General features: G+C 52.1%; 1 protein-coding gene and 1 long non-coding RNA gene across 3 annotated transcripts; both read right to left on the bottom strand.

Moving 5' to 3' along the window:
- Positions 1-3,523: 3,523 nt before the first annotated feature.
- LOC311113866 (carbohydrate sulfotransferase 12-like) lies at positions 3,524-26,560 on the bottom strand. Of its 2 annotated transcripts, XR_014611051.1 has the most exons (6): positions 26,398-26,548; positions 12,152-12,892; positions 7,196-7,336; positions 5,874-6,200; positions 5,184-5,715; positions 3,524-4,312 (listed from the first exon to the last, which is right to left on the bottom strand). XR_014611051.1 is itself a non-coding variant. In XM_084189154.1 (5 exons), the coding sequence occupies exons 2-5, from the start codon at positions 12,776-12,778 to the stop codon at positions 5,443-5,445; spliced, it is 1,368 nt and encodes a 455-aa protein (XP_084045280.1). In that variant the 5' UTR covers positions 12,779-12,892; positions 26,398-26,560; the 3' UTR covers positions 3,537-5,442. The 2 variants fall into 2 exon arrangements, 1 of the variants encoding a protein (XP_084045280.1); XM_084189154.1 differs by having other exon boundaries at positions 3,537-5,715; positions 26,398-26,560.
- LOC311113867 lies at positions 7,554-10,101 on the bottom strand. Its single transcript, XR_014611052.1, has 8 exons — positions 9,904-10,101; positions 9,556-9,615; positions 9,316-9,407; positions 9,191-9,254; positions 8,987-9,074; positions 8,395-8,514; positions 8,067-8,194; positions 7,554-7,866 (listed from the first exon to the last, which is right to left on the bottom strand). It is a non-coding gene; the product is annotated as an uncharacterized lncRNA (long non-coding RNA).
- Positions 26,561-26,569: the final 9 nt, after the last annotated feature.

The following is a 26,569-nucleotide window of genomic DNA, read 5'->3' as shown; positions in this document are numbered from 1 at the left end:
ATCATTGCAACTCCACGAGGTGAGATCTTGCATGGAGCCCCAGGCCGAGGGAGATTGACAGTTATTTTGTGTTTCTTCCATTTGCGAATAATCGCACCAACTGTTGTCACCTTCTCACCAAGCTGCTTGGCGATGGTCATGTAGCCCATTCCAGCCTTGTGTAGGTCTACAATCTTGTCCCTGACATCCTTGGAGAGCTCTTTGGTCTTGGCCATGGTGGAGAGTTTGGAATCTGATTGATTGATTGCTTCTGTGGACAGGTGTCTTTTATACAGGTAATACATTCAGATTAGGAGCACTCCCTTTAAGAGTGTGCTCCTAATCTAGCCGGTGCCCCCGCACATTGACTATGCAACGGTATCCCCCTGTATATATAGCCTCCCTACTGTCACTTTATTCTATTGTATATATAGCCTCCCTACTGTCACTTTATTTTTTACTTCTGCTCTTTTTTTCTCAACACTTTTTTGTTGTTGTTTTATTCTTACTTTTTTGTTTAAAATAAATGCACTGTTGGTTAAGGGCTGTAAGTAAGCATTTCACTGTAATGTCTGCACCTGTTGTATTCGGCGCATGTGACCAATAAAATTTGATTTGATTTGATTTGATTTGATTTGATTAATCTCAGCTCGTTACCTGTATAAAAGACAACTGGGAACCAGAAATCTTTCTGATTGAGAGGGGGTCAAATACTTATTTCCCTCATTAAAATGCAAATCAATTTATAACATTTTTGACATGCGTTTTTCTGGATTTTGTTGTTGTTATTCTGTCTCTCACTGTTCAGATAAACCTACCATTAAACATTATAGAATGATCATTTCTTTGTCAGTGGGCAAACGTACAAAATCAGCAGGGGATCAAATACGTTTTTTCCTCACTGTATGTATATGTATATATATATATTTGCGAGAAAAAAAACATACGGGGGATTGGAAGTGATGAATACAAGTATATTGATGGAAGTTACAATCTATCTGCAATATTAAAGCTGATCTACCCCCTAAAATAATAATAATCATGAAAACCCTCAAAAACAGTTAATAAAGCCACATACAAATATGGTCTCTTTTTTGCTTTCTTGAGTAAGGCAGCTCCAAAATGCAGGTGTTTCAGCCTAGCTCAGTGCTTTCTGTGGTGGTGGGGCAGCCGGCGGAAAATACGGAGCGTAGGGGTTGGTAATGTTCTCTAGTTGCATCGTGATTGGCTCAGTGTTCTGTCACTCATGGGGACACTACCTCGCCGCAAACTCTAAGGGTAGAGCTCGAAAATTCAAGCCCCTTGGGTGCTGCCATTGAGTTACATTAGAAGTGCCCATCCAAGAAGGCTCAAGGTCATTGGCCACAGATAAAATGACGTAAAATCACGTTATATCAACAGTAGCTTTGATTGGACTGATCATGTCAACGTCATACTTTCAACATTTTAGCTAGCAAGCTAGACAAGCAGTCATCATCATGAATCAATTCGACAATCTACTGGCAAATCCTTTTCAGTCATATGGAGATAAATAATGAAGAGAAATTATAGATAAATCGACCATTGGACATAAACATTACGCAACAAGTTGGTAATCGCAAATTCAACAATGAGTGGTTTGGAAAGAATCAGTGGCTAACTGCAAGCATTGCAAAGCAATCACTATCCTGCTGTTCAGTGGAGTGGCTGTGTGGTCCAAGTCTGGGTTTAAGGGTCTCTTTTCCAAGCTTAAAAGGATGAACGTTCTACATTGGCCGTGCTGTCAATCCATCATGACTTCTGCCGCGCTCAAAACAACTGGAAACTCAGAACTGGGAAATCTGACTTCAGTGAGTTCAAGGCAACTGGGAACTCTGAAAAAAAACGAGCTCCAACTGGGAAAATAAGTTTTGAACGGTCATCCAACTCGGAATTGCAAGTCGGGAACTCAAGCCTCTTTCTAGAGCTCCGACCTGAAGATCACTGACATCATTGTGATTTGACCTTGTTTTTTCAGAGTTCCCAGTTGTCTTGAAAGCACAATAAATCCAGAGAATGCCAGGCTTTGATGACAAAGTTTGATGACAAAATTTGCCCACGAAGGACTGCCGCGCCACCTTCCTGTTCAAGTGAGCACAGCACAACAACGCGAGTCCAAAAATGTATTGTATGCTGCTGCATACATGATGTAATATGCCAGGGAGATATGTATTCTGTCTGTAGCTAAGAAAGTAATAATAAGTGTATGTTGTGTAGTAAGCTGTCAGAAGCCCATGTGCCTCACCCTTATCATTTGGTCACTTTTCCCTTCATAATTTCGCATACTGTTCTGACTTGGACGGTGCACATGTAGCCTATAGCCTGTTTTAGAGAAATGTAATCATTGAATATTGTAAGAGCTTTCATTGTCTGCTTATATGCCCCCTTTATTTATCCTACGGTTCTGACTTGGTGTACAGGCAGAACACTGTAAGAACGGCCCATGTTCTGAATTCCATCACTGTACATTTCAAAAGTGCTGAACAAATAGTTATATTGACTACGTCCGTCCTAGCTCGCTCATTAATGTCTTAATAGAAATTACGGATTGCCTCTTATCCGCTCGTCATCCCGTTATGCCATAGTTTGTACATCTCAATTGTCCGTAGAAACCACATTTGTTTAAGCAAGTCAGCCATATCAGCTATGTTTTTTTTTAAAGGCAGTAAATGAGGCTGAATGAACTGTTTTGCTGCCAGACAAGGCTCCGCTGATAGCCAGGTGTAGCAGTGGTAAGGTGTTGGGACTCTGCTGTTGGGACAGCTTTATGTAGGCCCTAACACCGTTATAGTACAATTCATGTATTGTTTAGTGTTGTGGGTTTGCTGGCATACATTTTTTTTTATAATTGGGGGGAGTTTGCCCCACCAAGATTTACATGCTAAAATCGCCACTGATCCCAAGTACTTCTCAGCCGTTGCCACCACAACTTCCGATCCATTTCTGCAGTACAATTGACAACCATGGCTATGAATGCTAAAAAAAGCACATATTCTTCCCATCACTCTCTGCCTACTCACAGGAATCCTCTCAGGATCCCTCACCCTGCTTTACCCATCTTCCTCTACCACTCCCTTCACTGCTTTGGCATACGACACTTTCGGCAACCTCAACCTGCCTTTCTCTCACCGGACACCTCCGATCTCCAGCCCCATGGGCACCGCCCCCTCCAGCCCATGGGCACCGCCTCCTCCAGCCCATGGCCACCACCCCCTCGTCCAGTTTTTGAGGACATATATTTCCATTGTTCGAGCGTTCACTCGAATATCATAAGATAATCTTTGGTACCGTCCACTGGTTTATACCACAGATAGAACAATGAGACAGATATTTCACTGGATGTATAAATGTGAAGCATCCGGTTGGCATTTCCACTGGCGGGCAGTGGGAGAAGATGGAACGAGATGGATTTTGGCCGACATTCTGCAAATTTTCTCATCGATTAAACATTTGATCTCAATACAGTTTTCTGTTGCCAAAACTACAATCTGTTACGAACAAAGTGGACAACGTTTTGTAGACTTTACCCTTTGCAAAAGTTTTTTTTTTTTTAATCGTGTTGTTTGGGAGCACAAAGGGTAATTGAGTTATTGCACACACGCATGTCACAGAGTAGGCGTTCCCGAACGGAAATATGCAGATGCACACTAGAACACACCAATCGCTAGCGCGTGATTGGCTCTGCCCACCTCCTTGCTTGTTCTGGCCACTATGACTCATTTGTTCCCATTGGAAACGACAAGCTGTGGTCTATCTTGGTTTAGTTATAAAAATCTTTGTTTATACTGTATGTCACCCAGCAGCATCCCGACCTAAAATACACACATATTCACTTTTCAACAAAACCAAAGAATACATTTTAAAGAGTGATGGCGAGGCAGACATGGTGTTTACATAATAAATCCATTCATTTTAAAGAGTGATGGCGAAGGCAGACATGCAGTGATACATTATCTGCAACATGTCATATTACCTTTAGAAATAAATAACAATGATGTACAATTGAACTCTACTCTCTCTGTGAAAGTGGGACAGAACACACACACTGGGAAATGACTAAGCAATTTATTTCCCCAAAAAACTTTATTCAAAAACAGTTTTTACAGCACTATTCCCTTTAGAAAAAAAAACACTTAAATGGTTCTTCTCTCCTGATCGTGGAGAGCTAGAGGGTTGCGTTAGCTCCCCAAGTTAATGCCTAGGCTTTAGCTCAGTGGGCTAACAACACAGCACTGCAGCAGGCTTGCAGGTACACAGGGTTCGAACCCCGGCTCTCAGTCACATGTGTAAGGCATCAAGTGATGGAGCAGACTCTCTGGTTGAGGATACCCAAACAGCCCATCAGTGATGGAGCAGACTCTCTGGTTGAGGATACCCAAACAGCCCATCAGTGATGGAGCAGACTCTCTGGTTGAGGATACCCAAACAGCCCATCAGTGATGGAGCAGACTCTCTGGTTTAGGATACCCAAACAGCCCATCAGTGATGGAGCAGACTCTCTGGTTGAGGATACCCAAACAGCCCATCAGTGATGGAGCAGACTCTCTGGTTTAGGATACCCAAACAGCCCATCAGTGATGGAGCAGACTCTCTGGTTGAGGATACCCAAACAGCCCATCAGTGATGGAGCAGACTCTCTGGTTGAGGATACCCAAACAGCCCATCAGTGATGGAGCAGACTCTCTGGTTTAGGATACCCAAACAGCCCATCAGTGATGGAGCAGACTCTCTGGTTGAGGATACCCAAACAGCCCATCAGTGATGGAGCAGACTCTCTGGTTTAGGATACCCAAACAGCCCATCAGTGATGGAGCAGACTCTCTGGTTGAGGATACCCAAACAGCCCATCAGTGATGGAGCAGACTCTCTGGTTGAGGATACCCAAACAGCCCATCAGTGATGGAGCAGACTCTCTGGTTGAGGATACCCAAACAGCCCATCAGTGATGGAGCAGACTCTCTGGTTTAGGATACCCAAACAGCCCATCAGTGATGGAGCAGACTCTCTGGTTTAGGATACCCAAACAGCCCATCAGTGATGGAGCAGACTCTCTGGTTGAGGATACCCAAACAGCCCATCAGTGATGGAGCAGACTCTCTGGTTGAGGATACCCAAACAGCCCATCAGTGATGGAGCAGACTCTCTGGTTGAGGATACCCAAACAGCCCATCAGTGATGGAGCAGACTCTCTGGTTTAGGATACCCAAACAGCCCATCAGTGATGGAGCAGACTCTCTGGTTTAGGATACCCAAACAGCCCATCAGTGATGGAGCAGACTCTCTGGTTTAGGATACCCAAACAGCCCATCAGTGATGGAGCAGACTCTCTGGTTGAGGATACCCAAACAGCCCATCAGTGATGGAGCATACTCTCTGGTTGAGGATATCCAAACAGCCCATCAGTGATGGAGCAGACTCTCTGGTTTAGGATACCCAAACAGCCCATCAGTGATGGAGCAGACTCTCTGGTTTAGGATACCCAAACAGCTCAAAGTCTGGCTGGTACAAACTGTACAGCTTCCTCCTCAACTCGGCCGGAACCTCAGCGAACCAATCCCGTTCCCAGCTGGCCGCTGTGCGGTTCCGGTTGCTAGGCGGGAACTTTATCTGGTCTTCCAGACCCAGGATCCGGAGCAGCTGATCCGAGTCATCTTCCAGGTTTTCCAGCGTGCCGATGAAATCATACTGGATCTGACAGGGGTGACACAGCCGGTACACCTGAGGAGAAGAAGTAGTTAACTTGAGTCTAGTTGGGTTGAGAGCACACACACACACACACACACACACACACACACAGACCTCACCCCTACACACACACACACACACCCCTACACACACATACACAAACACACACACACACACACACACACACACACCTGGCGCCAGTGTTCGTTGAATGGCTGCTCCTGCTCCGTCTGGGGGTCGAGGAGATACCGGACGAATTCAGAGAACGACGGGTGGATCCCCACTTTGAACGCCTCCGCCGCTGACTCCGGAACCCTGGAGGTCCCGTTCCCGTTTCCATAACGACGTAGCATGACGGAGCCGAACTGGCGGTAGAAGTCTTCGTTGGGCTGTTGGAACTTGTTACGGAAGGCGGAGATGAGTCGGACGAAGGGGTCGCGGACAAACAGGAACTTGGTGTAACTCTGCAGTTTCACCCTCATCAGGTGACGGGAGAGACGGCCATACCTACGCCAGAACTATAGGAGGGAGGGGAGGGGGAGAGGAGGGGGAGGACAGGAGGGGAGTGGGGAGGGAGTGAAGGAGGGAGGGAGGGAGGGAGGGGGAGGGGAGTGGGGAGGACAGGAGGGGAGTGGGGAGGACAGGAGGGGAGTGGGGAGGGACAGGAGGGGAGTGGGGAGGGAGGGAGGGGAGTGGGGAGGACAGGAGGGGAGTGGGGAGGGAGGGAGGGGAGTGGGGAGGACAGGAGGGGAGTGGGGAGGGAGGGAGGGGAGTGGGGAGGACAGGAGGGGAGTGGGGAGGGAGGGAGGGGAGTGGGGAGGACAGGAGGGGAGTGGGGAGGACAGGAGGGGAGTGGGGAGGACAGGAGGGGAGTGGGGAGGACAGGAGGGGAGTGGGGAGGACAGGAGGGGAGTGGGGAGGGACAGGAGGGGAGTGGGGAGGACAGGAGGGGAGTGGGGAGGGACAGGAGGGGAGTGGGGAGGACAGGAGGGGAGTGGGGAGGACAGGAGGGGAGTGGGGAGGGACAGGAGGGGAGTGGGGAGGGAGTGAAGGAGGGAGGGAGGGAGGGGGAGGGGAGTGGGGAGGACAGGAGGGGAGTGGGGAGGGAGGGAGGGGAGTGGGGAGGGAGGGAGGGGAGTGGGGAGGGAGGGAGGGGAGTGGGGAGGGAGGGAGGGGAGTGGGGAGGACAGGAGGGGAGTGGGGAGGACAGGAGGGGAGTGGGGAGGGAGGGAGGGGAGTGGGGAGGACAGGAGGGGAGTGGGGAGGACAGGAGGGGAGTGGGGAGGGAGGGAGGGGAGTGGGGAGGACAGGAGGGGAGTGGGGAGGACAGGAGGGGAGTGGGGAGGACAGGAGGGGAGTGGGGAGGACAGGAGGGGAGTGGGGAGTGGGGAGGGGGAGAGTGGAGGAGGGAGGGAAGAGCGGGGGAGGTGAGGAGGAGGAGGATAGAAAGAGTGAAGAGAACGGGATAAAGAAGTGATGAAGATTCACTCTTCTTCACACACAGTATACAGACCTTGGAGAAGGTGAGGTGCAGGGACGAGTTGTGTATGAGGTCAGGGGGCAGGGCCTGGGGGTCGCGGTAAGGTCGTCCGTCCGGAGCCAGCAGACCCTCAGAGAGAACCACCATTACACGCTTCCAGTTGGTACATGCTACCTAGAGAGAGGAGGAGGAGAGGAGGAGGAGAGGAAGAGGAGGAGAGGGAGGAGGAGGAGAGAGGGGGAGGAAGAAGAGGAGGAGGAGGAGGAGGAGAGGGGAGGGGGAGAGAGGGGGAAGAGAGGAAGAGGAGGAGAGGAGGAGAGGGGGAGGAAGAAGAGGAGGAGGAGAGGAGGAGAGGGGAGGGGGAGAGAGGGGGAAGAGAGGAAGAGGAGGAGAGGGAGGAGGAGGAGGAGGTGGAGGATCAAATCTTTTTTTTATATCAACAGTAGTCACAAGGTGCTTTACAGATAGCCAGCCTAAAACCCCAAACAGCAAGCAATGCAGATGCTGAAGTACAGTGTCCAGGCAAAACTCCCTGGAAAGACAGAAACATAGAGAGGAACCAGGCTCCGAGTGGCAGACAGTCCCCTTCTGGCTGCGCCCTCCCTCCCCTACCTAGAGAGGAACCAGGCCCCTCCCCTACCTAGAGAGGAACCAGGCTCCGAGGGGCAGACAGTCCTCTTCTGGCTGCGCCCTCCCTCCCCTACCTAGAGAGGAACCAGGCTCCTCCCCTACCTAGAGAGGAACCAGGCCCCTCCCCTACCTAGAGAGGAACCAGGCTCCGAGGGGCAGACAGTCCCCTTCTGGCTGCGCCCTCCCCTACCTAGAGAGGAGCCAGGCTCCTCCCCTACCTAGAGAGGAACCAGGCCCCTCCCCTACCTAGAGAGGAACCAGGCCCCTCCCCTACCTAGAGAGGAACCAGGCTCCGAGGGGCAGACAGTCCTCTTCTGGCTGCGCCCTCCCTCCCCTACCTAGAGAGGAACCAGGCTCCGAGGGGCAGACAGTCCTCTTCTGGCTGCGCCCTCCCTCCCCTACCTAGAGAGGAACCAGGCCCCTCCCCTACCTAGAGAGGAACCAGGCTCCGAGGGGCAGACAGTCCCCTTCTGGCTGTGCCCTCCCCTACCTAGAGAGGAACCAGGCTCCTCACCTACCTAGAGAGGAACCAGGCCCCTCCCCTACCTAGAGAGGAACCAGGCCCCTCCCCTACCTAGAGAGGAACCAGGCCCCTCCCCTACCTAGAGAGGAACCAGGCTCCGAGGGGCAGACAGTCCTCTTCTGGCTGCGCCCTCCCCTACCTAGAGAGGAACCAGGCTCCGAGGGGCAGACAGTCCTCTTCTGGCTGCGCCCTCCCCTACCTAGAGAGGAACCAGGCCCCTCCCCTACCTAGAGAGGAACCAGGCCCCTCCCCTACCTAGAGAGGAACCAGGCCCCTCCCCTACCTAGAGAGGAACCAGGCTCCTCCCCTACCTAGAGAGGAACCAGGCCCCTCCCCTACCTAGAGAGGAACCAGGCCCCTCCCCTACCTAGAGAGGAACCAGGCTCCGAGGGGCAGACAGTCCTCTTCTGGCTGCGCCCTCCCTCCCCTACCTAGAGAGGAACCAGGCTCCGAGGGGCAGACAGCCCTCTTCTGGCTGCGCCCTCCCTCCCCTACCTAGAGAGGAACCAGGCTCCTCCCCTACCTAGAGAGAAACCAGGCCCCTCCCCTACCTAGAGAGGAACCAGGCCCCTCCCCTACCTAGAGAGGAACCAGGCTCCGAGGGGCAGACAGTCCTCTTCTGGCTGCGCCCTCCCTCCCCTACCTAGAGAGGAACCAGGCCCCTCCCCTACCTAGAGAGGAACCAGGCTCCGAGGGGCAGACAGTCCTCTTCTGGCTGCGCCCTCCCCTACCTAGAGAGGAACCAGGCTCCTCCCCTACCTAGAGAGGAACCAGGCCCCTCCCCTACCTAGAGAGGAACCAGGCCCCTCCCCTACCTAGAGAGGAACCAGGCTCCGAGGGGCAGACAGTCCCCTTCTGGCTGTGCCCTCCCCTACCTAGAGAGGAACCAGGCTCCGAGGGGCAGACAGTCCTCTTCTGGCTGCGCCCTCCCTCCCCTACCTAGAGAGGAACCAGGCTCCGAGGGGCAGACAGTCCTCTTCTGGCTGCGCCCGTCCCCTACCTAGAGAGGAACCAGGCCCCTCCCCTACCTAGAGAGGAACCAGGCTCCGAGGGGCAGACAGTCCTCTTCTGGCTGCGCCCTCCCTCCCCTACCTAGAGAGGAACCAGGCCCCTCCCCTACCTAGAGAGGAACCAGGCCCCTCCCCTACCTAGAGAGGAACCAGGCTCCGAGGGGCAGACAGTCCCCTTCTGGCTGTGCCCTCCCTCCCCTACCTAGAGAGGAACCAGGCCCCTCCCCTACCTAGAGAGGAACCAGGCTCCGAGGGGCAGACAGTCCTCTTCTGGCTGCGCCCTCCCCTACCTAGAGAGGAACCAGGCCCCTCCCCTACCTAGAGAGGAACCAGGCCCCTCCCCTACCTAGAGAGGAACCAGGCTCCGAGGGGCAGACAGTCCCCTTCTGGCTGCGCCCTCCCTCCCCTACCTAGACAGGAACCAGGCCCCTCCCCTACCTAGAGAGGAACCAGGCCCCTCCCCTACCTAGAGAGGAACCAGGCCCCTCCCCTACCTAGAGAGGAACCAGGCCCCTCCCCTACCTAGAGAGGAACCAGGCTCCTCCCCTACCTAGAGAGGAACCAGGCCCCTCCCCTACCTAGAGAGGAACCAGGCTCCGAGGGGCAGACAGTCCTCTTCTGGCTGCGCCCTCCCCTACCTAGAGAGGAACCAGGCTCCGAGGGGCAGACAGTCCTCTTCTGGCTGCGCCCTCCCCTACCTAGAGAGGAACCAGGCCCCTCCCCTACCTAGAGAGGAACCAGGCTCCGAGGGGCAGACAGTCCTCTTCTGGCTGCGCCCTCCCCTACCTAGAGAGGAACCAGGCCCCGAGGGGCAGACAGTCCTCTTCTGGCTGCGCCCTCCCCTACCTAGAGAGGAACCAGGCTCCGAGGGGCAGACAGTCCTCTTCTGGCTGCGCCCTCCCTCCCCTACCTAGAGAGGAACCAGGCTCCGAGGGGCAGACAGTCCTCTTCTGGCTGCGCCCTCCCTCCCCTACCTAGAGAGGAACCAGGCCCCTCCCCTACCTAGAGAGGAACCAGGCTCCGAGGGGCAGACAGTCCTCTTCTGGCTGCGCCCTCCCTCCCCTACCTAGAGAGGAACCAGGCCCCTCCCCTACCTAGAGAGGGACCAGGCTCCGAGGGGCAGACAGTCCCCTTCTGGCTGTGCCCTCCCCTACCTAGAGAGGAACCAGGCCCCTCCCCTACCTAGAGAGGAACCAGGCCCCTCCCCTACCTAGAGAGGAACCAGGCTCCGAGGGGCAGACAGTCCCCTTCTGGCTGCGCCCTCCCTCCCCTACCTAGAGAGGAACCAGGCCCCTCCCCTACCTAGAGAGGAACCAGGCCCCTCCCCTACCTAGAGAGGAACCAGGCTCCGAGGGGCAGACAGTCCTCTTCTGGCTGCGCCCTCCCCTACCTAGAGAGGAACCAGGCTCCGAGGGGCAGACAGTCCTCTTCTGGCTGCGCCCTCCCCTACCTAGAGAGGAACCAGGCCCCGAGGGGCAGACAGTCCTCTTCTGGCTGCGCCCTCCCCTACCTAGAGAGGAACCAGGCTCCGAGGGGCAGACAGTCCTCTTCTGGCTGCGCCCTCCCCTACCTAGAGAGGAACCAGGCTCCGAGGGGCAGACAGTCCTCTTCTGGCTGCGCCCTCCCTCCCCTACCTAGAGAGGAACCAGGCTCCGAGGGGCAGACAGTCCTCTTCTGGCTGCGCCCTCCCCTACCTAGAGAGGAACCAGGCTCCGAGGGGCAGACAGTCCTCTTCTGGCTGCGCCCTCCCTCCCCTACCTAGAGAGGAACCAGGCTCCGAGGGGCAGACAGTCCTCTTCTGGCTGCGCCCTCCCCTACCTAAAGAGGAACCAGGCCCCTCCCCTACCTAGAGAGGAACCAGGCCCCGAGGGGCAGACAGTCCCCTTCTGGCTGCGCCCTCCCCTACCTAGAGAGGAACCAGGCCCCGAGGGGCAGACAGTCCTCTTCTGGCTGCGCCCTCCCCTACCTAGAGAGGAACCAGGCTCCGAGGGGCAGACAGTCCTCTTCTGGCTGCGCCCTCCCCTACCTAGAGAGGAACCAGGCCCCGAGGGGCAGACAGTCCTCTTCTGGCTGCGCCCTCCCCTACCTAGAGAGGAACCAGGCTCCGAGGGGCAGACAGTCCTCTTCTGGCTGCGCCCTCCCCTACCTAGAGAGGAACCAGGCCCCGAGGGGCAGACAGTCCTCTTCTGGCTGCGCCCTCCCCTACCTAGAGAGGAACCAGGCCCCGAGGGGCAGACAGTCCTCTTCTGGCTGCGCCCTCCCCTACCTAGAGAGGAACCAGGCTCCGAGGGGCAGACAGTCCTCTTCTGGCTGCGCCCTCCCCTACCTAGAGAGGAACCAGGCCCCGAGGGGCAGACAGTCCTCTTCTGGCTGCGCCCTCCCCTACCTAGAGAGGAACCAGGCCCCGAGGGGCAGACAGTCCTCTTCTGGCTGCGCCCTCCCCTACCTAGAGAGGAACCAGGCCCCTCCCCTACCTAGAGAGGAACCAGGCTCCTCCCCTACCTAGAGAGGAACCAGGCCCCTCCCCTACCTAGAGAGGAACCAGGCTCCTCCCCTACCTAGAGAGGAACCAGGCTCCGAGGGGCAGACAGTCCTCTTCTGGCTGTGCCCTCCCCTACCTAGAGAGGAACCAGGCTCCGAGGGGCAGACAGTCCTCTTCTGGCTGCGCCCTCCCTCCCCTACCTAGAGAGGAACCAGGCTCCTCCCCTACCTAGAGAGGAACCAGGCTCCGAGGGGCAGACAGTCCTCTTCTGGCTGCGCCCTCCCCTACCTAGAGAGGAACCAGGCCCCTCCCCTACCTAGAGAGGAACCAGGCCCCTCCCCTACCTTGGGAACGTAGCAGTAGATGATCTGATGTCTGTCGTCTACTATCAGGTGGTCTAACTCCCGGTTGGGAATCTGGTCAAACGTCCGGAACTTTCCTGGGAATTGTAATGTTCCGTTCCCGGAACACATATCACTGATCCGCCTCCTCCTGTCCTCCTGTCTCCTCCCCTCCTCCTCTCGTTTCTCCTCCTCCTCCACCTGCCTCACTCTCTCCTCTTCTCGCTTCCCTTCCTCCTCTCTCATCCTCTCCTCCTCTCTCTCCTTTCCTCTCCACCTCTCCTCCAGCTCTGAGGAGTCTGTTCCTTGGGTGAGGGGGTGTTCCTCCCCTGGGGGTTTGGGGGTCCCCCTCCTCCCCTCTCCAGGCCGGTCAGGTTCTGTGGTCCTGGGGGATTTGGGGGTCCCCTGCTCCTCCATGGTGGCAGAGAGGAGCCCCCCCCCTAGGGGATGGGAGAGGGCTGAGCTGGAGGAGGGGCGGCTGGGGGAGGAGCTGGGTGAGGTGGGGTGGGGGTGAGGGTCGTGGGGGTAGAGATTGAGCGCTCCCACGTCGTCCCAATAGATGATGATGAGCAGTACCATTAACACGGACCCCAGCAGGAACGCCAGACGGAAGCACCGTGACGTTCCCATGGTTACCACCGCAGAGCGGATTTGGACAGGCAGACGGAAAGGGGGCGGAGTTATCTCAGCTCCATGGCCCGACGGTCACTACGGGAAACACTTCCTGGTTGCAGACGACGCCACCTGAGAGACAACAGGTGAAAAGAGTCTCAGTGAAGAATCCAGGAGTCACACACACACACACACCGACACACAAACCGACACATAAACCGACACACACACCAAGTCCAAACGAGGTAGAGTTAGAGAATTGATCAGGAAAAACTCCTAGCCCATATATAAATATATACCTGTACATATTACTTGATAATCCAATTCAACATTTGCCTTGAGGCTAGAGGTGTGTGATGACGCGGTCAGACGCGCTGCCAAGGCAACCACAAAACAAGGAATCCAAAACGTATTTGCCAGACAAAGGCTCCACGTTTTCCAAACACAGGTAATTTCATAGGCTACAGAGTCCATCCATGATCAAAGCAAAAGTGCAGGGATTTAAATGAGAGCAGATTTCTTAGTTCAAACACCGTATGGTACCACCATAACTGAGGCCTATTTGAGGCCATACCTGAAGTCAACCGGAGACCATACCTTAGGCCATACCTGAAGTCAACCGGAGACCAGACCTTAGGCCATACCTGAAGTCAACCGGAGACCATACCTTAGGCCATACCTGAAGTCAACCGGAGACCATACCTTAGGCCTACCTGAAGAGAGTAGCTCTCCAGGAAGAGGGTTGGGCAGCCCTGCTGAAACCTACAGGAGGGAAGCTCTCCAGGACACACACAGGAAGAGAGGCAGCCCTACTAGGGTTGATGTATGTGGATATGAGAAATGGTCCGTGGGAACAGCAGGGGTTAGGATCAGGGTGTTAAACTCACAGGCTGCTGTAAAGACATCTCTCTCTCTCTCTCTCTCTCTCTCTCTCTCTCTATTAATAATCAATATTGTCAACTGGACAACAGTAACAACAATAATTAAGGGTAAAAATAACCATCCAATGGACAGTAACAATAACAATGGCATAGAGGACGTGCAGGTTGGTTGGTCTGTCAGACACTGTCCCTCATCTTATGGCAGGCAGCAATAATAATAATAATAATAATAAATAATAGTTCTCTCTAGCAATGTAGTGCGCTGCCAACCCACAGCTCTCTGCGTCCTCCCCCAACAGGACGGGTAGCCTGAGTCCTCCCCCAACAGGACGGGTAGCCTGCGTCCTCCCCCAACAGGACGGGTAGCCTATCCTGCCAACCCACAGCTCTCTGCGTCCTCCCCCAACAGGACGGGTAGCCTATCCTGCCAACCCACAGCTCTCTGCGTCCTCCCCCAACAGGACGGGTAGCCTATCCTGCCAACACACAGCTCTCTGCATCCTCCCCCAACAGGACGGGTAGCCTGAGTCATCTCCCAACAGGACGGGTAGCCTGCGTCCTCCCCCAACAGGACGGGTAGCCTATCCTGCCAACCCACAGCTCTCTGCGTCCTCCCCCAACAGGACGGGTAGCCTATCCTGCCAACCCACAGCTCTCTGCGTCCTCCCCCAACAGGACGGGTAGCCTATCCTGCCAACACACAGCTCTCTGCGTCCTCCCCCAACAGGACGGGTAGCCTGAGTCATCTCCCAACAGGACGGGTAGCCTGCGTCCTCCCCCAACAGGACGGGTAGCCTGAGTCCTCTCCCAACAGGACGGGTAGCCTGCGTCCTCCCCCAACAGGACGGGTAGCCTATTCTCATCAGAGAGGTCTTTGAAACCTTGAAGAAGGGTTTCAAATTTGGGGAAATGACACTAATTGTTTAATATTTTTAATATTTTGTCAGGATATACAGCTCTGTCTCAGGTTCTGCTGTTCAGCTGTTCTCTCTCTCTCTCTCTCTCTGATATTTCAAACCCACAGGACCTAAATACAGTAATTTAATAGCTACCACCAGTCAGAATGCCAAAAATACCAGGTCGCAAGGAGAGGCTTTTTCCAAGGTTGACACATAAGTTAGGTCAATTAGAAAATATAGACTTATAATAATATGGAATAATGTTTTAATATATTTTAATATGGTTATGAAATATATAATTTAGATAGACAAATTGTATAATACCATAACAAGAAATCATACCATAAAAAATATTTTGTACAAATTCAGTCGGAAGTATTTTTCCACGCGGCAGACAGACAGACAGTCAGTCATAGCCTACAGACAGACAGACAGTCATAGCCTACAGACAGACAGACATTCACAGACAGACAGTCATAGGCTACAGACAGACATAGATACAGACAGTCATAGCCTACAGACAGACAGGTTTGTCCACCTGAACATGTTGGGTTCTAGTCCACCTGAACATGTTGGGTTCTAGTCCACCTGAACATGTTGGGTTCTAGTCCACCTGAACATGTTGGGTTCTAGTCCACCTGAACATGTTGGGTTATGTCATTAGGATGAATAATGTCTGACTGTTTTACCTCCAACTCTACTGAAATACTCCTCCACCTCGCCGACACACACACACACACACACACACACACACACACACACACACACACAGAGAGAGAGAGAGAAGGCCAGAGAGGCAGCCTTACTAAAATTGATGTACGTACAGTGCATTCGGAAAGCATTCAGACCCCTTGACCTTTTCCACATTTTGTTACGTTTCAGCCTTATTCTAAAATGTATTAAATAAATAAAATTCCTCATCAATCTATACACAATACCCTATAATGACAAAGCGAAAACAGGTTTTTAGAAATGTTTACAAAGTTATAAAATATATAAAACAAACAGAAATACCTTATTGACATAAGTATTTAGAGCCTTTACTATGAGACTCGAAATTGATTTCAGGTTCTTGTTTCCATTGATCATCCTTGAGATGTTTCTACAACTTCCACCTGTGGTAAATTCAATTGATTGGACATGATTTGGAAAGGCACACACCTGTCTATATAAGGTCCCACAGTTGACAGTGCATGTCAGAACAAAAACCAAGCCATGAGGTCGAAGGAATTGTCCATAGAGCTCCGAGACAGGATTGTGTCGAGGCACATACAGTGGGGAAAAAAAGTATTTAGTCAGCCACCAATTGTGCAAGTTCTCCCACTTAAAAAGATGAGAGAGGCCTGTCATTTTCATCATAGGTACACGTCAACTATGACAGACAAAATGAGGAAAATAAATCCAGAAAATCACATTGTAGGATTTTTTATGAATTTATTTGCAAATTATGGTGGAAAATAAGTATTTGGTCAATAACAAAAGTTTCTCAATACTTTGTTATATACCCTTTGTTGGCAATGACACAGGTCAAACGTTTTCTGTAAGTCTTCACAAGGTTTTCACACACTGTTGCTGGTATTTTGGCCCATTCCTCCATGCAGATCTCCTCTAGAGCAGTGATGTTTTGGGGCTGTCGCTGGGCAACACAGACTTTCAACTCCCTCCAAAGATTTTCTATGGGGTTGAGATCAGGAGACTGGCTAGGCCACTCCAGGACCTTGAAATGCTTCTTACGAAGCCACTCCTTCATTGCCCGGGCGGTGTGTTTGGGATCATTGTCATGCTGAAAGACCCAGCCACGTTTCATCTTCATTGCCCTTGCTGATGGAAGGAGGTTTTCACTCAAAATCTCACGATACATGGCCCCATTCATTCATTCCTTTACACGGATCAGTCGTCCTGGTCCCTTTGCAGAAAAACAGCCCCAAAGCATGATGTTTCCACCCCCATACTTCACAGTAGGTATGGTGTTCTTTGGATGCAACTCAGCATTCTTTGTCCTCCAAACACGACGAGTTGAGTTTTTACCAAAAAGTTCTATTTTGGTTTCATCTGACCATATGACATTCTCCCAATCCTCTTCTGGATCATCCAAATGCACTCTAGCAAACTTCAGACAGCCCTGGACATGTACTGGCTTAAGCAGGCGGACACGTCTTGCACTGCAGGATTTGAGTCCCTGGCGGCGTAGTGTGTTACTGATGGTAGGCTTTGTTACTTTGGTCCCAGCTCTCTGCAGGTCATTCACTAGGTCCCCCCGTGTGGTTCTGGGATTATTGCTCACCGTTCTTGTGATCATTTTGACCCTACGGGGTGAGATCTTGCGTGGAGCCCCAGATCGAGGGAGATTATCAGTGGTCTTGTATGTCTTCCATTTCCTAATAATTGCTCCCACAGTTGATTTCTTCAAACCAAGCTGCTTAACTATTGCAGATTCAGTCTTCCCAGCCTGGTGCAGGTCTACAATTTTGTTTCTGGTGTCCTTTGTCAGCTCTTTGGTCTTGGCCATAGTGGAGTTTGGAGTGTGACTGTTTGAGGTTGTGGACAGGTGTCTTTTATACTGATAACAAGTTCAAACAGATGCCATTAATACAGGTAACGAGTGGAGGACAGAGGAGCCTCTTAAAGAAGAAGTTACAAGTCTGTGAGAGCCAGAAATCTTGCTTGTTTGTAGGTGACCAAATACTTATTTTCCCCTATAATTTGCAAATAAATTCATAAAAAATCCTACAATGTGATTTTCTGGATTTTTTTTTCTCAATTTGTCTTTCATAGTTGACGTGTACCTATGATGAAAATTACAGGCCTCTCTCATCTTTTTAAGTGGGAGAACTTGCACAAATAGTGGCTGACTAAATACTTTTTTTCCCCACTGTATCTGGAGAAGGGTACCAAAAAAAGTCTGCAGCATTGAAGGTTCCCATGAACACAGTGGCCTCCATCATTCTTAAATGGAAGAAGTTTGGAACCAGCAAGAAATAACCTTCCTAGAGCTGGCTGCCCAGCCAAACTGAGCAATCGGGGGAGAAGGGCCTTGGTCAGGGAGGGTACCAAGAACCCGATGGTCACTCTGACAGAGCTCCAGAGTTCCTCTATGAAGATGGGAGAACCTTCCAGAAGGACAACCGTCTCTGCAGCACTCCACCAATCAGGCCTTTATGGTAGAGTGGCCAGACGGAAGCCACTCCTCTGTAAAAGGCACATGACAGCCCGCTTGGAGTTTTCCAAAAGGCACCTAAAGACTCTCAGACCATGAGAAACAAGATTCTCTGGTCTGATGAAACCAAGATTGAACTCTTTGGCCTGAATGCTAACCGTCATGTCTGGAGGAAATCTGGCACCATCCCTACAGTGAAGCGTGGTGGTGGCAGCATCATGCTGTGGGGATGTTTTTCAGCGGCAGGGACTGGGAGACTGGGAAGGATCAAGGGAAAGATGAACGGAGCAAAGTACAGAGAGATCCTTGATAAAAACCTGCTCCAGAACGCTCAGACTGGGGCGAAGGTTCACCTTTTAACAGGACAATGACCCTAAGCACACAGCCAAGACAACGCAGGAGTGGCTTCGGGACAAGTCTCTGAATGTCCTTGAGTGGCCCAGCCAGAGCCCGGACTTGAAACCGATCTAACATCTCAGGACAGACCTGAAAATAGCTGTGCAGCGACGCTCCCCATCCAACCTGACAGAGCTTGAGAGGATCTGCAGAGAAGAATGGGAGAAACTCCCCAAATACAGGTGTGCCAAGCTTGTAGCATCATACCCAAGAAGACTCAAGGCTGTAATCACTGCCAAAGGTGCTTCAACAAAGTACTGAGTAAAGGGTCTGAATACTTATGTAGATGTAATATTTCCGTTTTTTATTTTTAATAAATTTGCAAAACATTGTGTGTAGATTGATGAGGGGAAAAAACAATTTAATCAATTTTAGAATAACGTAAGAAAATGTGGAAAAAGTGAAGGGGTCTGAACACTTTCCAAATGCACTGTATGTGTACATCAGAAATGGAAAATGGGAAGCTCTCCAGGACACACACAGGGAGAGGCAGCCCTACTAGGGTTGATGTATGTGGATATGAGAAATGGTCCATGGGAACAGCAGGGCTTAGGATCAGGGTGTTAAACTCACAGGCTGCTATGAAGAAACCTGAACTCGTCTCTCTCTCTCTGTCTCTCTCAGTTAAACAGTTATGTATTTCTGTCTCTGTTTAACCCTCTCTCTCTCTCTCTCTCTCTCAGTTAAACAGTTATGTCTTTCTGTCTCTGTTTAACCCTCTCTCTCTCTCTCTCTCTCTCAGTTAAACAGTTATGTCTTTCTGTCTCTGTTTAACCCTCTCTCTCTCTCTCTCTCTCTCAGTTAAACAGTTATGTCTTTCTGTCTCTGTTTAACCCTCTCTCTCAGTTAAACAGTTATGAAATCTCTCTCTCTCTCCCTCCATCCACTATTCTCTCTCCCTCCATCCACTATTCTCTCTCTTTCTCTCCCTCCATCCACTATTCTCTCTCTCCCTCCATCCACTATTCTCTCTCTCTCCCTCCATCCACTATTCTCTCTCTCTCCCTCCATCCACTATTCTCTCTCTCCCTCCATCCACTATTCTCTCTCTCTCTCTCTCCCTCCATCCACTATTCTCTCTCTCTCCCTCCATCCACTATTCTCTCTCTCTCCCTCCATCCACTATTCTCTCTCTCTCCCTCCATCCACTATTCTCTCTCTCTCTCTCCCTCCATCCACTATTCTCTCTCTCCCTCCATCCACTATTCTCTCTCTCTCCCTCCATCCACTATTCTCTCTCTCTCTCTCTCTCTCTCTGTCTCTCTCTCTCTCTCTCTATTAATAATCAATATTGTCAACTGGACAACAGTAACAACAATAATTAAGGGTAAAAATAACCATCCAATGGACAGTAACAATAACAATGGCATAGAGGACGTGCAGGTTGGTTGGTCTGTCAGACACTGTCCCTCATCTTATGGCAGGCAGCAATAATAATAATAATAATAATAAATAATAGTTCTCTCTAGCAATGTAGTGCGCTGCCAACCCACAGCTCTCTGAGTCCTCCCCCAACAGGACGGGTAGCCTATTCTCATCAGAGAGGTCTTTGAAACCTTGAAGAAGGGTTTCAAATTTGGGGATTATTATTTTTGTAATATATTTTGTCAGGGTATACAGCTCTGTCTCAGGTTCTGCTGTTCAGCTGTTCTCTCTCTGCTATTCCAAACCCCCAGGACCTAAATACAGTACTGTAATAGCTACCACCAGTCAGAATGCCAAAAATACCAGGTCGCAAGGAGAGGCTTTTTCCAAGGTTGACACATAAGTTAGGTCAATTAGAAAAGATAGACTTATAATATGAAATAATGTTTTAATATATTGTAATATGGCTATGAAATATATAATTTAGAGAGACGTATAATACCATAAGAATAAATAACATAATATAATAAATATTTTGTAAAGATTCAGCTCAGAGCTCAATCTGAAGTCTTTTCCCACGCGGCAGACAGACAGACCGACAGACATTCACAGACAGACATTCACAGAAAGACAGACAGACATAGCCGAAAGACATTCACAGACAGACAGACAGACATTCACAGACAGACAGATATCGCCGACAGACATTGACAGAAAGACAGATAGACATAACCTACAGACAGACAGTCATAGCTGACAGACAGACAGGCCAGTCCAACTGAACATGTTGGGTTCTAGTCCACCTGAACATGTTGGGTTCTAGTCCACCTGAACATGTAAATCAGAACAAGGAACCAAGCGACAACACTGCCCCCATGGCTGCAGAATGAATGATACGGCGTCTCAATCTCCAGGTACAATACTCCAGCGGCCCCGTCTACGTATTCTCTGTAGCACACTCCCCACTGGGCAAACACTGGTTGAATCAACGTTGTTTCAACGTAATTTGTCAATGCATTGTGACATGGAATCTACAGGGAAAACACGTTGTATTTGCAAAAATGTAATCAAAGTAAGTTTTGAGGGTCCAATTTTTACCACAGGATTATGTCATTATGGTTACCAGGTTTCAACATTGACAAACCTTGTATAAAATATGTTCAACCAAACACAATTAATGATTACTTTTGTAATACGGTAAATAGCCTATAGTTAAGGCTATATTGCAAACTAATGTAACGGTATTTATTCAACCTCAAAATGAGTAACACATCCATGGACACATTTTTGAGGTTACCGTAACTATAAATGTCTTCTTATGTGATCATAGGAAGCATGCATGTTCAAGATAGTGCGAAAGGTCGCAGGTCTGTGGAGATCTTCACATTGCCGTAATAATCTGTTCAGAATCTCAAACAGCATTCATCACTCGCTCTGTGTAGTTTGAATGAAATCTCAACTGCAATCCAGTTTGGTTGTGCTATTAGATTAAGCACAGTGATAACACAGTAAATTGTTGCATCCATACAAAATATGGGACATTTTGTATTCCCATTTTAACTTTGTTGTGCTTTTAAATGGTTGAAAGCACAGTGATAACACATTTAGATGACAACTAAACCAAAAATCTGACATTATTTTTCCAATGGAATTTGGTTGTGCTTTTAGATGGTTGACCCAGCCTCCACACTAGACCCAGCCTCCACGCTAGACCCAGCCTCCACACTAGACCCAGCCTCCACGCTAGACCCAGCCTCCACACTAGACCCAGCCTCCACACTAGACCCAGCCTCCACACTAGACCCAGCCTCCCAGCCTCCACACTAGACCCAGCCTCCACACTAGACCCAGCCTCCACACTAGACCCAGCCTCCCAGCCTCCACACTAGACCCAGCCTCCCAGCCTCCACACTAGACCCAGCCTCCACACTAGACCCAGCCTCCCAGCCTCCACACTAGACCCAGCCTCCCAGCCTCCACGCTAGACCCAGCCTCCACACTAGACCCAGCCTCCACACTAGACCCAGCCTCCACACTAGACCCAGCCTCCCAGCCTCCACACTAGACCCAGCCTCCACACTAGACCCAGCCTCCCAGCCTCCACGCTAGACCCAGCCTCCACACTAGACCCAGCCTCCACACTAGACCCAGCCTCCACACTAGACCCAGCCTCCACACTAGACCCAGCCTCCACAATAGACCCAGCCTCCACACTAGACCCAGCCTCCCAGCCTCCACAATAGACCCAGCCTCCACACTAGACCCAGCCTCCCAGCCTCCACGCTAGACCCAGCCTCCACGCTAGACCCAGCCTCCACGCTAGACCCAGCCTCCACACTAGACCCAGCCTCCACACTAGACCCAGCCTCCCAGCCTCCACACTAGACCCAGCCTCCACGCTAGACCCAGCCTCCACGCTAGACCCAGCCTCCACGCTAGACCCAGCCTCCACACTAGACCCAGCATCCACACTAGACCCAGCCTCCCAGCCTCCACACTAGACCCAGCCTCCCAGCCTCCACACTAGACCCAGCCTCCACACTAGACCCAGCCTCCACAGTAGACCCAGCCTCCACGCTAGACCCAGCCTCCACACTAGACCCAGCCTCCACGCTAGACCCAGCCTCCACACTAGACCCAGCCTCCCAGCCTCCACACTAGACCCAGCCTCCCAGCCTCCACAATAGACCCAGCCTCCCAGCCTCCACACTAGACCCAGCCTCCACACTAGACCCAGCCTCCACACTAGACCCAGCCTCCACACTAGACCCAGCCTCCACACTAGACCCAGCCTCCACACTAGACCCAGCCTCCACACTAGACCTAGCCTCCACACTAGACCCAGCCTCCCAGCCTCCACACTAGACCCAGCCTCCACACTAGACCCAGCCTCCACACTAGACCCAGCCTCCACACTAGACCCAGCCTCCCAGCCTCCACACTAGACCCAGCCTCCCAGCCTCCACACTAGACCCAGCCTCCACACTAGACCCAGCCTCCACACTAGACCCAGCCTCCCAGCCTCCACACTAGACCCAGCCTCCACACTAGACCTAGCCTCCACACTAGACCCAGCCTCCCAGCCTCCACACTAGACCAAGCCTCCACACTAGACCCAGCCTCCCAGCCTCCACACTAGACCCAGCCTCCACACTAGACCCAGCCTCCACACTAGACCAAGCCTCCACACTAGACCCAGCCTCCCAGCCTCCACACTAGACCCAGCCTCCACACTAGACCCAGCCTCCCAGCCTCCACACTAGACCCAGCCTCCACACTAGACCCAGCCTCCACACTAGACCCAGCCTCCCAGCCTCCACACTAGACCCAGCCTCCACACTAGACCCAGCCTCCACACTAGACCCAGCCTCCCAGCCTCCACACTAGACCCAGCCTCCACACTAGACCCAGCCTCCCAGCCTCCACACTAGACCCAGCCTCCACACTAGACCCAGCCTCCCAGCCTCCACACTAGACCCAGCCTCCCAGCCTCCACACTAGACCCAGCCTCCACGCTAGACCCAGCCTCCACACTAGACCCAGCCTCCCAGCCTCCACACTAGACCCAGCCTCCACACTAGACCTAGCCTCCACACTAGACCCAGCCTCCACACTAGACCTAGCCTCCACACTAGACCCAGCCTCCACACTAGACCCAGCCTCCACGCTAGACCCAGCCTCCCAGCCTCCACAATAGACCCAGCCTCCACGCTAGACCTAGCCTCCACACTAGACCCAGCCTCCCAGCCTCCACGCTAGACCCAGCCTCCACACTAGACCCAGCCTCCCAGCCTCCACGCTAGACCCAGCCTCCACACTAGACCCAGCCTCCACACTAGACCCAGCCTCCACACTAGACCCAGCCTCCCAGCCTCCACACTAGACCCAGCCTCCACACTAGACCCAGCCTCCCAGCCTCCACACTAGACCCAGCCTCCCAGCCTCCACACTAGACCCAGCCTCCACACTAGACCCAGCCTCCACACTAGACCCAGCCTCCCAGCCTCCACACTAGACCCAGCCTCCACACTAGACCCAGCCTCCACACTAGACCCAGCCTCCACACTAGACCCAGCCTCCACACTAGACCCAGCCTCCACACTAGACCCAGCCTCCACACTAGACCCAGCCTCCACACTAGACCCAGCCTCCACACTAGACCCAGCCTCCACGCTAGACCCAGCCTCCACACTAGACCCAGCCTCCCAGCCTCCACACTAGACCCAGCCTCCACACTAGACCCAGCCTCCACACTAGACCCAGCCTCCACACTAGACCCAGCCTCCACACTAGACCCAGACTCCACGCTAGACCCAGACTCCACGCTAGACCCAGCCTCCACACTAGACCCAGCCTCCACACTAGACCCAGCCTCCCAGCCTCCACACTAGACCCAGCCTCCACACTAGACCCAGCCTCCACACTAGACCCAGCCTCCACACTAGACCCAGCCTCCCAGACTCCACACTAGACCCAGCCTCCACGCTAGACCCAGCCTCCCAGACTCCACACTAGACCCAGCCTCCACACTAGACCCAGCCTCCACACTAGACCCAGCCTCCCAGCCTCCACACTAGACCCAGCCTCCACACTAGACCCAGCCTCCACACTAGACCCAGCCTCCACACTAGACCCAGCCTCCACACTAGACCCAGCCTCCACACTAGACCCAGCCTCCACGCTAGACCCAGCCTCCACACTAGACCCAGACTCCACGCTAGACCCAGCCTCCACACTAGACCCAGCCTCCACACTAGACCCAGCCTCCCAGCCTCCACACTAGACCCAGCCTCCACACTAGACCCAGCCTCCACACTAGACCCAGCCTCCCAGCCTCCACACTAGACCCAGCCTCCACACTAGACCCAGCCTCCACACTAGACCCAGCCTCCCAGCCTCCACACTAGACCCAGCCTCCACACTAGACCCAGCCTCCACACTAGACCCAGCCTCCCAGCCTCCACACTAGACCCAGCCTCCACAGTAGACCCAGCCTCCCAGCCTCCACACTAGACCCAGCCTCCCAGACTCCACACTAGACCCAGCCTCCACACTAGACCCAGCCTCCCAGCCTCCACACTAGACCCAGCCTCCACACTAGACCCAGCCTCCACACTAGACCCAGCCTCCACACTAGACCCAGCCTCCACACTAGACCCAGCCTCCACAGTAGACCCAGCCTCCCAGCCTCCACACTAGACCCAGCCTCCCAGCCTCCACACTAGACCCAGCCTCCACGCTAGACCCAGCCTCCCAGACTCCACACTAGACCCAGCCTCCACACTAGACCCAGCCTCCACACTAGACCCAGCCTCCCAGCCTCCACACTAGACCCAGCCTCCACACTAGACCCAGCCTCCACACTAGACCCAGCCTCCACACTAGACCCAGACTCCACGCTAGACCCAGCCTCCACACTAGACCCAGCCTCCACACTAGACCCAGCCTCCACACTAGACCCAGCCTCCACACTAGACCCAGCCTCCCAGCCTCCACACTAGACCCAGCCTCCACACTAGACCCAGCCTCCACACTAGACCCAGCCTCCACACTAGACCCAGCCTCCCAGCCTCCACACTATACCCAGCCTGGATCTAACCCAGTCAATGGCCCTGCTGTATAAACCAAGGGCTTTTAACTTGTAGAGCATGATACTATGATCAACCGTGTCAAACGCCTTCTGCAGATCCAGCCTTATCATTCCACAGACATTTCCCCGGTCAACTTCTTTCCTGATAAAGTCAGTTAAAAACAATAGACGTGTCAGTGGAGTGGGACTTTCTAAAACCAGACAGTAGTTCGTATTAAAATATGATTATTGCCAGTATATTCCTCTATCTGTTCATAAATTACTTTTTCCAGCACTTCAGACGGAACACTCAAAATAGTTCCAGGTTTATAGTTGCCCTTGGCTGTTTCGCTACCCTTCTTGTGGATAAGGGATCACTCTAGCATGTTTCGGTGTATCCGTGGAAACTCTACCCTGCTCAATACAGATGTAGATTAAATTAAAAAGGTATTGAGATTGTCAGCTACCACTTCCTTGTAAATATGATTTCTCCATTATCCTCCGGACCAAAGCGTTTGCCATTTGTTTTCTGTTTATCACTATATCCCAAACGGTTTAAGGAACTGACACAACTTCCTAGGATTATTCCTACTCTCACCAATTTTGTCTTTAAAATATGATTTTTTTTATTGGCATCTTCAATGACTGGCTTTGTTCCTTAGGGTTCTGTGTCTAGTGAAAGCAGTATTCCTTGATTTAATGGCCTCAAGGATTTCCTGATTCATCCAAGCTTCAGTTCTTTGTTTAATTCTTATGGTTTTCCATGGAGCCACTATTTCCACCATTTTTCTTTTTTTTTAAACAGTTGTTGAAACAGTCCCATGCTTATCGACGTCTCATCCAAATATTAACCAAAATGTCCACTTTGAAATTACGTGATGTGCAAAGTGGGTCTCTCTCTCTAGCACAAACAAACTCACTCTCTCTTTCGGCTACCTCTCTCCTCTCTCCCTTTCTCTTTCCTTCCACTGCGGTTTCCTGCAGTCATCCACGGCCTGTCCTGCCAAAGATGTAGCCAGTAACTCCAACTGTACACGTATTCTGGTTTTTTCCTCCCTCCCATCTCTCTCCTTCTCCTTCTCACGTCTCTGTTGAGACCACTGTGTATTGCCCATTTTCCCCCAATTACCCGCAGACACGTTTTATTAATCCCGATTCATCTCAAATAACGGCCTCACAGCAGGCAATAACTGTAAAGCGACATCGGTTAACTAACTACCCACCAGCTGTTTTAGTCGATTTGTCACCTGGAAAAGGAGAGGGAGGAAAGCCACTCCGCTGAAAGGACAAACTGTTCTACTCACAATCACATCCGGTCGGTTTAGAATGTTTTTTTAAAAATTTCCTGACTAACGGTTTTTAACGTTTACCTCTTTGTTCGCTTCCATGGTCGCGCGCGGGCTACCTGGCCCCTCGACGTAGTACGTACGGGGTGTCAGGTCTGGTCGGTAGATGACCGGGGCGGTGGGGCGAGAGAGAGCAGCACCGTGGTAGTTTACACAAAGCAACCGGACGGGGACCCGCGGACGGGGCGCTGCGCAA

Source organism: Coregonus lavaretus (assembly GCF_964263955.1).
Source record: "Coregonus lavaretus genome assembly, contig: HAP1_SCAFFOLD_317, whole genome shotgun sequence".
Taxonomy (NCBI): domain Eukaryota; kingdom Metazoa; phylum Chordata; class Actinopteri; order Salmoniformes; family Salmonidae; genus Coregonus; species Coregonus lavaretus.
Note: the sequence above shows the minus strand (reverse complement) of the source record. Positions and strands in the feature narration are given on the sequence as shown.